The 16,670-nt window shown below is 41.1% G+C and overlaps 1 protein-coding gene across 1 annotated transcript in view; it reads right to left on the reverse strand.

The window, feature by feature from the left end:
- The window catches only part of PPP6R2 (protein phosphatase 6, regulatory subunit 2), a gene marked incomplete at its 3' end in the record, with an annotated part of 66,315 nt that overhangs the window by 39,040 nt on the left and 10,605 nt on the right, over positions 1–16,670 (reverse strand). The window contains exons 2-4 of the mRNA XM_009587593.1: positions 9,062–9,307; positions 1,609–1,795; positions 717–854 (exon numbers count right to left, since the gene is read on the reverse strand). Of these exons, the coding sequence (XP_009585888.1) occupies positions 717–854; positions 1,609–1,795; positions 9,062–9,288 (552 nt within the window). The remainder of the gene's footprint in view (positions 1–716; positions 855–1,608; positions 1,796–9,061; positions 9,308–16,670) is intronic.

Genomic DNA, 16,670 nt, shown 5'->3' on the forward strand with positions numbered 1-16,670 from the left:
TGCTCTGGCCAGGGAAGACTTGGGCAGCGAAGCTTGGCAAACATAAAAATCCTGGTGTGGGCTTCAGTGGCTCGAGTACAGTTTTCCATATAGCACTCTGCTCTTCTGGTTAACTGAGAGGGAGCTAAATGAGGTTTTTTTCCTCCAATCCTGCACATCTGCCCACTAAAGGGGGGATGATGCAGCCTCACCCAGACTGGGCTATGAAGGGAGAAAAACTTGTCCTACCTGTAAAGCAAACTAAACATCTTAATGAGATATTTTATAAGGCTGCCTATTAAAGAGGAAGGGGAAGGAGGAGGCACAAGATAGCATCTCCAAAATCACATACACCCTTGAACATGGCGAGGAATTAAACAAATTACTGTCCCAAATGATCAGTCTAAAATTCTGAATACTGGGAAAGATTACAAATTTCCTTTGTCAAAGTTCTACAGCAAAAACAGCTAGAGTAAATAGTGGTTGCTAGATGGAAAAATGAGTTGAAAATCCTTTACTGCCAGTGCCTGAACCAGACTTGCTCTGCTGTGCAAGCCACAAACAGGCTGAAGTACCCAAAGTAACCGGCGTGCAGACTCTAGCACTAAGAAAAATAGTTTTCAGAAGAGTGAATCCACTCTCATAATAAATGACAAAAAGAATTCTATTTCTTCAAGATGCAAACAAAAACCCTCGTTCCCAATCTTGTAAAGAAAAAAAAAGTAGTAGATTCTCACATTCAGTACTTCCTGCCGTAGAGTCGCGGGCTCCACACAGCTGATTAGACGAAGCAGGAGGTCCATCATTGCTGATGTATCTATATGCTTTAGCACCAGGCTAATAAATTTGTCTTTTTTCCTTAAAAATGCAATCACCTAAAAATAAAAGCATCATCATCAGTTGCTAGTACAACATACAGACATGGCACACAGAACTTCCTATACTTCACTTTCTTCTCTCAAGCAGCCAACCTTGATGCAAAACAGCTACAAGGTTGAGAAATTCTCCCGAGAACAAGAGAAGAAAATAACATTCTCATTTCAAGGCAATACTAAATCAAAACTTTTTAGCTATCTCTTCTTTCCTCTATGCCACAAAGAAACCCAAGCCCATAGAAATAAGAGCATCAAGAAGCTGGTGGAGCTGGAGAATTTTTCGTTCCACTAAGGCTCTCTGACAGCCTTCATTTAAAAAAACAATTTTGAATTGGAACACATGTATTCCTGAAACACTGTTCAGCTCATGTTTCCAGCACCCCTTTTATAGCCATGAATCTGAGGCATTGTTTATGTAACGAGATGATTTTGGGCAATGATCGAAAGATGCATCAATATGCCTTTGTACGAAAAATAAAGCTTTAGCTGTGGCACAGGAATATCCCAGCTACTGCAGATCTGAAACCAAAACTACGCAAAGGTGTTTAAATGAGCCAGCAACTCCCTCAACTGAGGAATACCAAGAACTTTTCAAAGCCTACATTTCAACTCCAATCTTAAAGAGTATAGCGAGCTATTTTTCAACCCTAAGAATACAATGAGATCATGAGGATAGCAATGAAACTGCCATACAACGCATAAAATGTTAGTGAATTAATTTGTGCTTATGTATCAAGACAAATCTAATCACTACCTGTTCCGTTTTTCTTGCAATGAGATTCCCAATAGTCTTACTGAAGAAACTGGCAAGCAAAGGGTTCAAAGGAGGCTCGTGATCCAAGAAGTCATAGAGGATATTCAGCAGAGTTTCATCCCCTCCTAGCTTGTCGTTGATCTGCGGCACATCCGAGGTCAGCAGTTCACAGGCTGTGTTTGGATATCTGGAAGGACAGAACCAGAGCAACTAAAGGTGAAATGAGAACTCTCAAGAAAATCTTCCCTTATTGAAGTTATAAAGTAAAGAGTAGGAGGATCGCCCTTCCTGGAGTCGGGAGAAAAAATCCCACATGAGCAACACGGGTCATCTACATTGATGGCACATTTTAAGAAAGCACTATTTCCTGCGGCACATCATGTGGTTGTGTTTTTGGTTTTTTTTACCACTGAATTATGCATCTCAGCTGCCTTCAAATTGCAGTCAGTTCTGATTTTTAAGAGTCGTGCTTAATCAGTTTCAATGCACTTAAAATCTCTTAAAATCTTTTAATGTGAATCCATTTGCACAACTAAAATTAACCCAAAAATTGAAAGTTGACTTGAAGAATGCATATTTTAGCAGATTTCTGTAACATTTCTGTAAATTATTCTTTCCACCACTGCAGCTGAATTAAAAATGAACTTTTTTTTTTTAAATCAAGAGGACTAGAATTTAGAGACAGAACATTAGATCTAACACAAAGCTCCTAGCAAACGAGCATACACTATGTACAAGCAAACAATTCACAGCCGACCTTTTGAGTTTCAATTTTTCAGTAATGTCTACAATCTTCTGTAAAATCAACTTGTTTTTCAGAAAATATTGCTGTGCCTGGTTTAGATAATTTTGCTCACTTAAACCAGAATACGAAATTATATTTGATAGCTAATTAAATCCTTTCTTTTCCTGACCTTGTTTCTTGCTCTGCCAGGTGGTGCTTTTAGATATAGGTCACATTTATGATCAGAAAAAGTAATAACGTGTTTATAATTAGTATTATGTTTATAATTAGACAAAGTCTCAAATATCAAAGTGCATACATACAAAAGTCAACACAAAAAAACGCTTTCTGGGGACTGTTAGTTTCGCTAAAAGACTTAAGTTTCTTCAGGTTGAGATTCTACATTAAAAGCCAACTGTACCATATAGCTACACCACACTGTTTTGCAAACATTTCACTGATTCAATCTCTCCATTACCCATGCGATGAAGGAATTAAGCAGGGGATGGGAGGCTGTCCGGCATGCACGCTACAACACTGAAATTCATCTAGCTTTTTTTTTTTTTTTAAAACCTCATTTGAGCGTTTTATTGTTAATTAGTGTCTTAATTTCATATTCTAGCTACTGTTCCTCTACAAAAAGGGCTTAAGAGAATTCCTTCAAAAAAGACCTACTCACCGTCACACTGAGGTTATTGTAGTCAGAAACCAGTTCATTAGTGCTGTGAAATTCAACCTAGCACTGAACTTTAACACTATTTTCACAGTTTCAATTATATATTTGATCCTAGAGTCAAAAGGCAGCTGGACTTTATTTTTAAACCATGATTTACTCCTACCCCACTAATTGTTTAAAGACTGACAGGGCGTACTCAAGTGGTAAAAAAAAAGCACCAATTCTGAACTCCCGCTGAGTGCCAGTTCTTATCCATGCTTCCTAAAGTAGTTTTGATTTGTTATCAAGTGATACAGATTAAAAATAAAACCTGTCCTTTACAGTTTGAACGTTTTCTCCCTTTTTTTTTTCCCCAAAAGCAAAAAGAAAATTTACTATGTATTTTAATAACGGCCAACTAAATTAATTACAACATTAAAAAACCTACAGAATACTCTTGCTGCAAATACATGTTCATGCTTTAAGTAGTGCATTCACCTTCCAAATAAAAATTGTGCCATTCCGTAAGACACAAACCCAACAGATTTCCCACTTTCAGTAATTATGCAAGGTCTACCACTTTTCGTAACTTTAGACACAAGCCAACTCCAAGATCAATATAAAACACTCCTGCAATAAGATGACAACACAAAGGGAATACCTTCTCTTTTGTAGAACAGTTAAGCTGAAACAATCTTTCAATACACAGCAAGATTTTTTCCCAGCCTTAATCTCAAAGGAAAAAAAAACATGCAGAAAAGAGCTGTGGAAATGGCTAGGTAACTCTCACATCTCCACCACCTTTGCAGTAAGACCTGTGAGCGTGTAACAGAATCTGGGTTGCAGCATTTATCTGCTGTGTTTTTCTCTCTTAGTTGAAATTAGACAGACTTCTGCTTTAAACCTCATTAACAGAAAATCAAGAAGAAATCTTAACAGCACCTCCTGAACTTGAAATGGGACCCTCTGCTCTGAGCTTTGATCTCCCACCTTCCCAGACACAGCATGTTTCAGACATCTGGGAGTTTCCTAAGCTAATGACCACCCATTAGGGAAGGAATAGGGGAATTATTGTAGGTCTTTGGAAATTTCAGTTCAGTTCTTGGAGTGACAAGACGGACACATGGATTGCTGGAAATCATACGAAAGGAACGGATAGGAAAAATATTGTGTCATTGTGTGAATTCACAGTATGCCCATATCTCAAGTACAGCATGTTTGAGCACGCCATCGTACAAAGACATTGCTAGGACCATTGTCAGGGACCAGACTCTGGGAAAGGAAGATCTTTTTGTTCTTGGCATCTTCTGTGAAGAGACCCGCAGCTCTTTCTTTAGCTGACTGTCCACTTGCCTGTTCTTCCCGTGGGTTTGCCTTAGTTGTACCCAGGAGTTACGTACACGTGGCTTAACCAGCAGGATGCTCTGCTGGCCCTTGGCTCTTTTCAATTCACAGCTCAAGCCGGAGCTTATCCTTTCCGTTATTACGCTTTCAAGTGCATCACTCTATGCCCAGCTTTATCCTAATAATAGTTACTGGTTTGGTTTTGTTATATTGATTGAATAGAAATTTTATTTTGGAAGAAATTCCACACCTCAACCTTCCCAATTTAAGCCTTACTTCACTCATCACAGTTCTATTTGGTTCTTAACAAGGAAAATACTTCTGGCCGTGGTAGCATATAAAGGGTGAAGACAAGTGGTATAGGACAATAACTTTTCCAGTACATACACTGAATTGCTTTGTGTACAGCCTTGTGCTTTCGATCATGAACACATGCTTGCATTCACTATTTATCGAGTATCTCCAGCATACTGCCGGCAAAGACTCCAAAGCCTTCCCCAAGATGTAAAAGCTAATTTGAAGCCCATCAATGTGCGCATGTACCTTAGGCCATCAGTCACTACACAATCAGCACTGACTGTATTTATTACTTCTTGCCCATATAATATCACGAAATTTTTCTACCTTATAACCAAGCTAAGTAATTTTGCATTATCAACTTTCTACATTTATAATTCATCTCCCCTCTTATTTCATGTGTAAATATATCAAATAGCACAGGACTCAGCAGTGCAAAACCAGAAAGCTGGAACTGGCCATTTTTCCCTCATCTATATTTCTTTTCTTTAAAGAGTTATTAATTGATGACAGAACCCTTCTCTGTTATCACACGACAGCTTGTTTTCAACACTCTTTGATAAAGGACCTTATCTTTTCAGGACTGTACTTACGCCACTTTAGGCGTATCACCATTATCCACGTGTTCCACTGACTCCATCAAACTCAGCTCCTGAACTGAAGCCTGACTTCCCTCTACAAAAGCAGTACTGTGTGATGGCTGAGATCCTGCACTGAGAGAGGTGGCTGTGCATCATAATGCTATACCATCAATTTTTCAATGTGCACAATGCAGAAGCCAGATTTACTGGCTCACAGACCCTTCTTAAGAACTGGTGTCCTATTTGCTACTTCCATTCCACTGGTTTTAATGTTGACCATGTTTTAATTCCTTTATATCAGTCAGGTGAATACCAGCCAGTCCTAACAATTACTCCACTGATTTTGTTCCACAGATGCTCCAATTTGAGACGGTTCCTCAGACTATTCCCCTGTAAAGACAGACACCGCTTGGGAATCTCCTGAGAAGTCTCTGAAGTGAGTACCAACACAGACAGTTTAATTAGATTTTCTGCTATGGTCGTATTTTCCTTTACACTCGGATCTCCTATCCGTCCTACACATTCTCAGAGAGGCTTCCTTATTCTGATGGGTTTAGAATATTAATGGTTTTGCCTTAAGCAAACTGCTTCTCAAAATCCCTTCATCCAGTCTCACAGGTTAACTAGCCACGATATCTTTTTTCCATATCTGGACGCAACTTCCCTTTTGTGAGGATGTACTTTTACCTGTAATGGGTTATTTGTTTTTAACCAAGCCAGTTTTCTACGTTAGGATTTTTTAAAAATCTTTGTAATACAAGCTCTGCATTTACTACAAGCCACTAAAATGTTTCCAGGCCAGCTGTGAGCTTTTCACCCTTTCACAGCACCATTTACTTCCTAACTATTTACGTAGTTCCATTCCTAAAAGTTACAAAAACAAAACCCAAGCCCTTGATAATGCTGTTTATGTCTTTTTTGCTCCTACGAGGATGTTAAATCTGAGTACATTATGGTTACTATTACAAAGTGATTTTACAACAGTTACGTTTCTTAGAGCCCCCAAGGGTATATGAAGAATTACTTCTCCTTTTTCTAGCTTACTGCTCCATGCAAAAGGCATTCACGATTCCTAAAAACTCATGCACCGTGCCTCCCTGTGATATATATCCTGTCAACATGGGGATAAATGAAACCTCTCATTGTCATAGCACGTTCTGCTCTTGCAGCCTTTACAGTCTCCGAGTTTCACACCGTCAGATCTAATACTTCACCCTTTCTATTTAGGCACGGCATCCCAACCCGTAAGGTTTCCATGCTGCAGCCAGCTTACCTCACTTGACACTCAGCTCTCTATCCCCTACAGCCCACTCTTACACTAGCAGAGTCTACTCTGCCTTTCCTGTAAGCTGTACTCTCATTACCGCATGGTCTCAACACGTTTATGAAACACCCTAGTATGTCAACAAGTTCATTATAAATAGACATTGCAGTTCAAACATTTTATGGACTTCTTTGATTGCTACAGGTCTTCAACTGGTTGCTTAGTTTTGCATGCTATGCTTAGATGGATATTCACTGTCGAGTCTTCCTCTTCGCAGTTTCCCTTCTGAACTTCCATCCTACTGACGTTTCAACACTAAAGCATTTTGATGATTCCATTTCCACAGCATGCATCATTCTGAGCTGCATGTCCTTCCAAACCTATCAAGTTTCTCCCCTGTTCCAGTTTAAAAAACTTTCATAACCTTTCCTTAAGAGCCAAAAATTGGATTCCATTTGGATTTAGACAGAGTCCATTCTTCCTGCTTAGCCTTTATTTATTCCAAAAGCTTCCCCAGTTCCTAACAAGCTTAAACCTTCTTTCCCCTCTCCAGTGCCTCACCATGCGTTGAAAATGCTTCTCTGCCTGGCCTACATATGGTACTGGAAACCAATCTTTATGATGAGCCAACCGTAAAGATCAGCTCTATTTGTCCTGGCAAGCAGGTCACTACGCAGTTCTTGCTGTCATCAAAGACTCACTTACCTGTCTATGGTGTATAACCACACTTCCCACCACTATACCTGCTTTTTGAGCAAGCACCTTACGGACCACTCTTAGAAGAAAAAGGGGATATAATGCTATCATCTGATGAAGAGATCAGTGAACGACACAGCTAACTTACGCCCTTCCCCACACAAGACTTTCTTCTACCTTGCCAGCACAGGGGACTGCAACACTGAGGCTGACCTCTTCCCACCACTGTCTACCTTTGTGCCTCCCCATCAGCCAACCTGGCCTTGAGCTGCCTAAACCACACGCTACCTTCAAAAGCTGATGAAATGGCATACATGCACGTGAAATTCAAGGACACCTGGGAGTAAACACTCTCATACTGAGCTTCCCTCTTCATTTTGGTTTGCATTAAGGATTTTGCTTCTTGAGAAATTTCTGTTTGTCCCACCCTTCCTTATTCTTAGTCTGTTTAGTTACAATAGGAAAAGGTTTCCACTTCTACCCTTCAGCACACAGGATCAGAGACATAAACCGTCTTCTGACGGCAGCCACAAAAATCTGAAAAAGAACAGGACTTAATAATATGGCCTGGTTAACTGAAGTCGTATTCTGCAGTGATACGGACAATGTATGAACTAGTACTGGGATGGTATTGGAATCCCTCATCCTCTCCTCCAGCAAAATACACCCAGATGCCAGCGAAGGACCACAAGTCTTGCACTGTTCAACATTTCCTCTGCTCATTAACTCTTAGCACTAAGGAAAGTATTGCCCATCTTCTTCCATCGGCCATTTTGCGTTTGAGTTTGTCTCAGATTAGCTGTGCAAACAATATGGATAAAGAGCTGCAGCAAGCACAGAGCCAGTCACCCCATGAAAAGCCAGTTATGCTGATACAATACAGGAAATGCAAAAAGTCGTAAGACTGTCGTGTGCCACGTCCCTGGTTTAAACCTGTACAAAATCTGCATTTGTAGGACAGTAGTATAAAACTAATACTCCTGGTTCCTTCTGGTAATTCACCTTTTATAGCAGAAGCCTTGCAAAAGCAGCCATATAATATTCAAAGTTACTACATAATATATTTCCCAGTATTCACTTACCTGGAAATAGTCACCTAAACCTAGTTGATCAACCATCTCACCTAATAGTAAGCCTAAACAATACTACCATTTCTTCTGTGGATTTCAAGCAACAGCAGCAATGACCAACACTGATCCATTCCCACAGTGACAAACTCCCCTGTTTTTATTTATTTATTTATACACAGAGCAGCCTTTTATTTTTACATAAACTTAACAAAGAAAAATGTAAACCCAAATCCGAAATGTAAATATTTTCAAGTATACATTTAGTTAAAAATGAATAAACACAACTTGATATGAGAACCAAACACATCTAGAGTTCAGCATCGTAAGAAAGAGGCTCTTTACAGAATTAGACCCTCTCCCTAACGGTACGACCACTGAAATCAGCAGTTTTTGCATGTGCAGCACATTGAAAATATTACATCTTTTATTCACTGTACAGCTCACTTTCTTTTGTGGCTTGACTACTGAAAACCAATCAAGTTCAGAAATTTATAACTCAAAGCAAAATGTTCTTTGCTTGCTATTTTGATAAAAAAGTACTAAAGGTACTTTTGAGATACTGATTATTTTGCTTGCAAAGTTTTGAACAAACAGCAAGAGATTTCTTTTTTTTTAGACAAGCTTAATGTTAAACCATTAGAAATAAAAAAAAAAGCTTCTGAAAATTCACTACGAGTAACAAAATGCTGTGAAATATTTCAGAATACTAAAAAGCCTTTTTCCCAAGACTGAAAAGGTTACATCCATCTCGCCCCAGAGAATTTCCAACATCAAGATCTGTCATTCAGTTTTCTTTATACAGGACAGAAAACAAATACCTACTTGAAGCGGACCTTCTCATCCATATCCACAGGGGGCTCATGTGTGATGAGGTTGACCAGCTCCTCCATGCAGTGCTGCTGGCAAAGGAAGTCCAGCAGCTTGCGGTTCTGAGCCTTGCACTCCTGTAAGATGTCATCTTCATCCATCAGCTCGTGAAGTGTCACATCTTCTTTATCCAGCAGCTTGTCCACATGTGATGTTGTGTTCAAATCAAACTTCCAGAACATGTTGATGGGACACAACTAGCTGTAATGCAAAAGAATATGCATTAATCTTCCACCTTTGCTATTTATTCCTCCTGGGCAGAATACCTTAATACAGCTGCCAGCCAGCTTGTCAAAATCAATTAAATTCTGTAAACAAAATTAACAACTTTTCGCACCAGAAAACTAACACGACTTAGATTATAGCTGTATAATATCAACAGTGGACACAATATATGCATGAGCTAACTTTAACTGCAAGTAGCTTGAACTACAAATCAAAGAGTATGTTCATACATAGAAATGCTTTGCTGGATTAGAGTCAAGGCTGGTCACAGATAGGGAAACCATGCTACCACACTATAAGCGGTTTGCATTAAAGGGTTTGGGGTTGGGGGTTTTTTTTTTGGTATTATTTGTATTTGTGTATCATGTTCATCAGCCAAAACTGCAACAATCAGTGATTTATGTAAGTGGAAGAAAGACATAACAGCAAGAGATAAACAGAGCAGACCATAATTGGAAAGTATTAAAAAAAACTACTGGACACTGTGAGCGATAACAACATCAGCAAATCTAGAGCTGAACTACTAATAAAGACAAACATTATGGAACACTAGAATATGCTATTAATCTCACTGACATCATAGAAGTGTAAAACTGTGAGTGGTCTTTTGTGGGGCAGAGAGTGTATTTTGGTTTTACACACATAAAAGTGTGTGTGTGTGTGTGTGTGTGTGTGTAATCTGCAGCCGTAAGGTCTGCAGCTCCAGAGCTGGGTGCCAGTGGGACCATTAACCTGTCCAGGAGAAGCCAAGCACATGCTGTCAGGAACGTACAGAGCAGTTCGCTAGACTGCACCATTAGTAGCAAGTTCCAAAATTCTGAACTCCAACTTTTCTGGGGGAAAAAATATGGCTTAGAGACTAGTGGTTTATATTACCTAAAGGGTGTACGGCTGGGCAGCTAAAATTTGGTCTGTAAAATAACACCCAAATTCTATTCTTGACCATTCTAAAACAGATGATACTTAACAATCTCCATACACTCACCTCTTAACCCGGGTCCGCACATTTTACTATGGCCTGGGATTGGGACTTACAGGGGTTTATCAATAACAGAAATGGCAAAAGGATACTATAAATCAAAGCTAGAAGTAGAAACTGAAGGAATGGCCTCCTTTTCCTACACGTTCTGAATCTCAAGCCCTCGTAAATACTTGCTGAAAGGAAACCCTCCTCACCATCACCTTCCTTCACAGGAAGTTTCACATGGACATTTTGTAACACCCCAACTAAATAAAAAACAATTCGATACAATCCTCTGCCAAAGTGGTAAAACTGAGATACTGCAACAAAGAATGACAAACTATTAAAGACCAACCTGAGCTGGAGCCTCGTCCCACAAAACCACAGTAAATTACCTTTCATAAACAGTGATCAAACCCTGCCCCAGCTGCATCTTTTGCCCCTCCAGGTATCCCTGACAGCGCTTGGGGACCCCCTGCCCGAGGAGGGTCCCCTCAAACCCGCTGGCAATGCCTCAGATCGTCCCCTCTGACGTCCCCTCTCTGTTCCTGCTGCACTTCACAGGAGTCTTCAGTGTGTGACCAGAATCATATGCTGTATTTCAGATGAGGTTTCACTGTTGCCATGTATATTAGTAAGAATATTCCCCTTCAAACAACTTTTGCTAAATATAGAGCATTGCACTTTGTATTACTCATTTTCATCCTACTCCTACCCCTAATACTTTCTCTCCTTTTTTGTTATCCTGATTTTTCTCTATGTGAGCTCTATTAATTATCTGTTTCCAGTTAGCTTCCCCAATATGCTTCAACTTTTAGAATAGTCATTAATTATATCAAAACAAGACAGTGTTCAGGCTATCCCTAAGAAACTCTTCCAGTGGTCTTCCCCTTGCTTAATATTTTCTCTTATAATTCTGCCCTTTACCATCTCACCTCAAGATCTGGCTAATTCACCACGATTCCTCAATGAGCCATAACCTTTCACAACCCTGCTCTGGCAATCGTACCAAATATCTTAATGATCTTCACAAAGAAACAAGATTTACTGAATTTCTTTTATTTAGAGTATCAGCTGCCAAAGGAAGAGCTCAGATTAGTTTGGCACAATTTAAATTACTGATTTTCATTTCATTTTTCATTGTCTTATCTTTTACTGTTCCCTACAGGGAGAACATAGGGAGTAATCTTGATTCCTCCCCAGTAACACTTTCAGTATCTTCCGAGAGTACAAGATAACTCCAATTCCTCATCAGTAGATGTTTGTACTTCAAAAAGCAGCTAAGTCATTAACTATCTGAGAATCTGAGTACAGCCTTTCATTTCTGGCTCCTCTTTAGTGTTTCAGACTAAATTCTTCCCCAGACACTGTCTCATCCTCAGTCAAACCCCATGGCTCTGCTACATGTACAGAAGCCTAATGAAAGGACAAAAACAGCTCCAGAAGGAAGGAGCCCTGTGCAGGAAGAGCCGTCCGACTCCTGGGTCTGTATCCTACGCAGAAGACCAGGTGCAACGAGAGGCCACGAAGAGATGGCATCGTGTTGCAGGCTACGGGGATCAAATATGGTTTCAAGAAATAAACAATCATTAACGCTAAAGAAAATAAGAGAATAACTGTTATTCCCCATTGACAAAGGTGAGAAGCATAGCTCAAACAAGATAAACGTTCTGTGTAATAACATCACTAGGCTAAAACACGTTTTATAAAATGAAGTAAATTGGATGTCAATGTGCTACATTCCCAGATTATTTGTATATAAGCATGTGATTTTATACGACAGGATCACAACGCTTTTTTTAACCTAACCCACATTACTATTTCCGCAGCAGCAGGAACACTTGCTCCAACCATTCATTTTGCTTTTTCCAGCATCCAAAAATGTTACCACGCCTGATCTTTTGCCAGTTCTACTGCTTGCATAACTACATCTAAGACAGAATTTTGAAATGATCCTTTTTAAAAAACAAACAGAAAACAACATTTTTTTCCCCCAGGAAGGTTTACTGAAGAACGGGGACACTGCTTTCCAGTTACCACAGCTGGGCAATTTAAAAGGCTATGTAAAGACCCAATTTTTTTAATTACATGTTTAAATATCTGGGTCCCTTGCAGTGTATCTTTCACACTGAACCTCCAACTGAAGGGCTTGTAGGAACTACTAAACGAAACACATTAAAAGAAACACTAATTTTTTATTTATTTTTACCAATTAAGTTATTGACATGCATTTTGTGCCCTACCTCAGTTCAAGGATTCTTCACATGTGCGTGTGTATGTCTAAGGATCTTTAAAAGAAAAAGAATTACCTTATGAAATTAAGGCTATTTTTTCTTGGAATAGCTCTGTTACCCAGGATATTTGATAACAAACTCTGTGGAGCTCCATTCAGTGCTTCAAAATTTGTCACAGATAACTTTTCTATCTCAGGGAGATTTCTTCCATGTCAACATAATTCTTTCTTTTAATGTCTTTATCTCAGAGATTTAGAAAAAATCAGGAAAATCTTTGCAAGTTTGTCTTCCGTGACACAGCATTGCTGACATGTTGAAGCCCTATTTGAACGTATTGGTGTTGCAAGACTTGATTATAAAGGGCACATTTAAGCTATGAACTATCAAGCCACCCAAAGTACAGCCTCCTTATAACTCTCTCTTCCCACAGTCCTCCTGTATGCCACATTTACTCGCTGGCTTTGGACTTCCAGCATTTTGAGGTAGAGCTCACATACACATTATAGGGAAGTATATGGCCTCGAGCCCAGCAGAAACAGAACTGAGATCCTGATCAAGCACCACGTCTAGAAGTTCCTTTTAAACATCAACCACTTTAGGGTGTCAACCACTTTAGTCAAACCTACAGCATCGTGTTTCTTGTAAAGCCGCCTATGAATATCAAGGCTATAGGCTTTATTCGTGGTGGGCCCAAGCTCAGAGTTACCGGGAGGAAAGTGGGGGGAAGCTGTCCAAAACAAAAGCTTACCTCCCCCACAGCCCATCCACTGCCATTTCCTAACAATCTTCCAAACTGCCAGATTAGTTAGTTTAGGTTGACACTAGTCTTTTGGGAACTAGTCCCCCCCCAAAAATAGCACAAAATATGGCAGAGAGAGAAGCAGTTTCTAATTTGAGCTGTTTAAATTGCCAGTATATTGAAATTTTTAAATAGTTAACTTTTAGCATTACAGCACCAAGCAAGAGCTTCTGCATCCGTCCATTCAGCTACTGAAAATGCACTCAAGTAACTGAATTTCTGAGTTAGGAACAGACATCTGAATTTTCAACCTACGTGACATTTCTGTGACAGTAATGCTGTTTGGCTGTATAGTGTGTTCGTTACAAACTGTTCTTCAGATATTTTTAACTAACTATGCTTAGTTATAAATTCACCGAGTGAAAAGCTGGCATAAAAGGCCTTAAATTAAGAATGTTTGGGTGCACAGTTAACCCAAATACATATATATTCCATACATATGAAGAATACACACGTAAATCTCACTTTTCAAATTCAAACCCATTACAAATCTGTCAGTTCTACAGTTTTTCAAAACTTTTTATATACCTGTAGAAAAAGCTGTCTAATCTATAGGAGACACACCGATAAGCTGTCATTAGGAAAGGAAGCCAGCTCTTTTTTCAGCACAGAGCGGGCAGATCCCCTTCCCAACCTCCTTCTTAAAACAAAGGCTGAGGAGAATTGCTGAGGAGTTTGGCCTCTCCCGGTCCTCGCTGGCGGAACTGGGCCTCTGGAAGACACTGATGCAACTCCCAGCATCCTGGGACCGGGTGCAGCTGCAGCCAGCCGGGAAGGGAGGCTGCCCTGCAGCACTTACTCTCCCACCACGTTGCCCGAGGCACATGCAACAACATGAGACGGCTCTTCTTCGCCCTCGCTCCAGCCAAAAAAAGCTCTTTTAGCTACAGTGATCTTACAGGCTGCTCAGTAAAATGCAGCAAGTGAGATTTGGAAATGATTGTTCATGGCATATTGAAACCAACAGACAGTTAGGCCAAAGCAGGTGTCCAGGCAATGAAGTGAGGTTTTGTAATCTGTGTAACATCTCTTCAAGCTTGAAAGCAGAATGGTACCACACAAAAAACCCCAAAGAGACAAACACGCCACTTAAGGACCAGCAGAATGAGTCACGACCTACAGAAACCAGATGAGCTGTCCTGGAGCTCACAAGCCAGGCACAAGAGAGACAATACACTGCTGTAACACTGCCTGTAGGGTCTGAACTACGGTGCCTCTGGAAGCAGAGAAGTACAGCAAAGGCTGAACAAGCAGCTCCTAGCGCTAGTGAATTCATAGTCACAGAATAGTTTGGGTTGGAAGGGACCTTTAAAGACCATCCAGTCCAACCCCCCTGCCATGGGCAGGGACACCTTCCACCAGACCAGGCTGCTCAAACCCCGCTCAAAACCGGCGTCCAATGTGACCTTGAACACTTCCAATGATGGGGCATCAACAGCTTCTCTGGGCAACCTGTTCCGGTGCCTCACCACCCTCATCATAAAACACTTCTTCCTTCTGTCCAATCTAAACCTGCCCTCTTTCAGTTTAAAATCATTGCCCCTTGTCCTGTCACTACAGGCCTTGGTGAAAAGTCTCTCTCAGTCTTTCTTATAAGGCCCCTTTATACATTGCAAGGCTGCAATAAGGTCTCCCCGAAGCCTTCTCTTCTCAGGATGAAAAACCCAACTCTCTCAGCCTGTCTTCATAGGAGGGATGTTCCAGCCCTCTGACCAGTTTCACGGTCCTCCTCTGGACCTGCTCCAACAGGTCCATGTCTTTCCTGTGCTGAAGGCTCCAGAGCTGGATGCAGTACTGCAGGTGGGGTCTCACCACAGCAGAGCAGAGGGGCAGAATCACCTCCCTCGACCTGCTGGCCACGCTGCTGGTGATGCAGCCCGGGACACGGCTGGCTGCCCAGGCTGCGAGCGCACGTTGTCGGCTCATGTCCAGCTTTTCGTCTACCAGTACCCCCAAGTCCTTCCCGGAAGGGCTGCTCTTAATCCCTTCATCCCCCAGCCTGAATTGATACCAGGGGTTGCCCCGACCCAGGTGCTGGACCCTGCACTTGGCCTTGCTGAACTTCATGAGGTTTGCCTGGGCCCGCTCCTCAAGCCTGTGAAGGTCCCTCTCAATGACATCCCTTCCCTTTAGCAAATCAACTGCACCCCTCAGCTTAGTGTCATCTGCAAACGTGGTGAGGGTGCACTCAATCCCACTGTCGCTGATGAAGATATTAAATAGTATTGGTCCCAGTATGGACCCTTGAGGGACACCACTTGTTACAGGTTTCCACTTGGACACTGAGCCATCGACTGTGACTCCCTGGATGCAACCACCCAGCCAATTTCTTACTCATCTAATCAAACCATCCATCAAACCCGTATCTCTCCAACTTAGTGGCCAGAATCTTGTGTGGGACCATATCAAAGGCCTTACAGACGTCCAAGTAGATTACATTTGTAGCTCTTCCCTTGTCCACTGATACAGTCACTCCACTGTTGAAGGCCACGAGCTTAGTCAGGCACGATTTGCCCTTGGTGAAGCAATGTTGGCTGCCTCTAACCACCTCCCTGTCTTCCATATGTTTCTATGTCTTCCAGGAGGATCTGCTCCAAGATCTTACCAGGAACAGAGGTGAGGCTGACTGGTCAGTAGTTCCCAGGGTCCTCCTTTTTATGCTTTTTAAAAATGGGCGTGATGTTTCCCTTTTTCCAGTCACTGGGGACTTCACCTGACTGCCATGACTTTTCAAATATAATGGAGAGTGGCTTGGCAACTACATCAGCCAGAATATATAAAGGGGGCTTATAAGAAAGACAGAGAAAGACTTTTTACCAAGGGGCAACAGTTTTCAACTGAAAGAGGGTAGGTTTAGATTGGACTTATCAGAAGAAATATTTTACACTGAGGGTGGTGAGACTGGAAGAGGCTGCCCAGAGAAGCTGTGGATGCGCCATCGCTGGAAGTGTTCAAGATCTCTAGCAATTTGTGGCATCCCACACCCCATTAAAGAAAAAAAACAGGAAATTAAATCAAATCAGGTACATCTTAGGCATCTGATGGCAAAAAAAAAAAAAAAAAATTGCAGATTTCCAGGACAAAAAGCCACGAAGAAGTGGATGCTAACTGCCAACTTTAAATGTTTCCAATTATTAAGCATTAAACAGAGTTCTGTTCTCTAGTTTTAGGCTCTGGTGGGTGTGGTTAATGCGATTTCCGAACCATCTAACAAAGCAGGGCTCTCTCAGGCCTTTTCACGTAGCATGAGTGGGAGGGCTCTCTGAAGCTGAAAGGCACATGTTACTCCTGCAAAAGCTGGTTTTGGAAATGGTAGCATTAAACCCGTGTTTAATGCATAGACCC

The sequence above is a fragment of the Fulmarus glacialis genome, unplaced genomic scaffold (assembly GCF_000690835.1).
Source record: "Fulmarus glacialis isolate BGI_N327 unplaced genomic scaffold, ASM69083v1 scaffold26041, whole genome shotgun sequence".
Lineage (NCBI taxonomy): Eukaryota > Metazoa > Chordata > Aves > Procellariiformes > Procellariidae > Fulmarus > Fulmarus glacialis.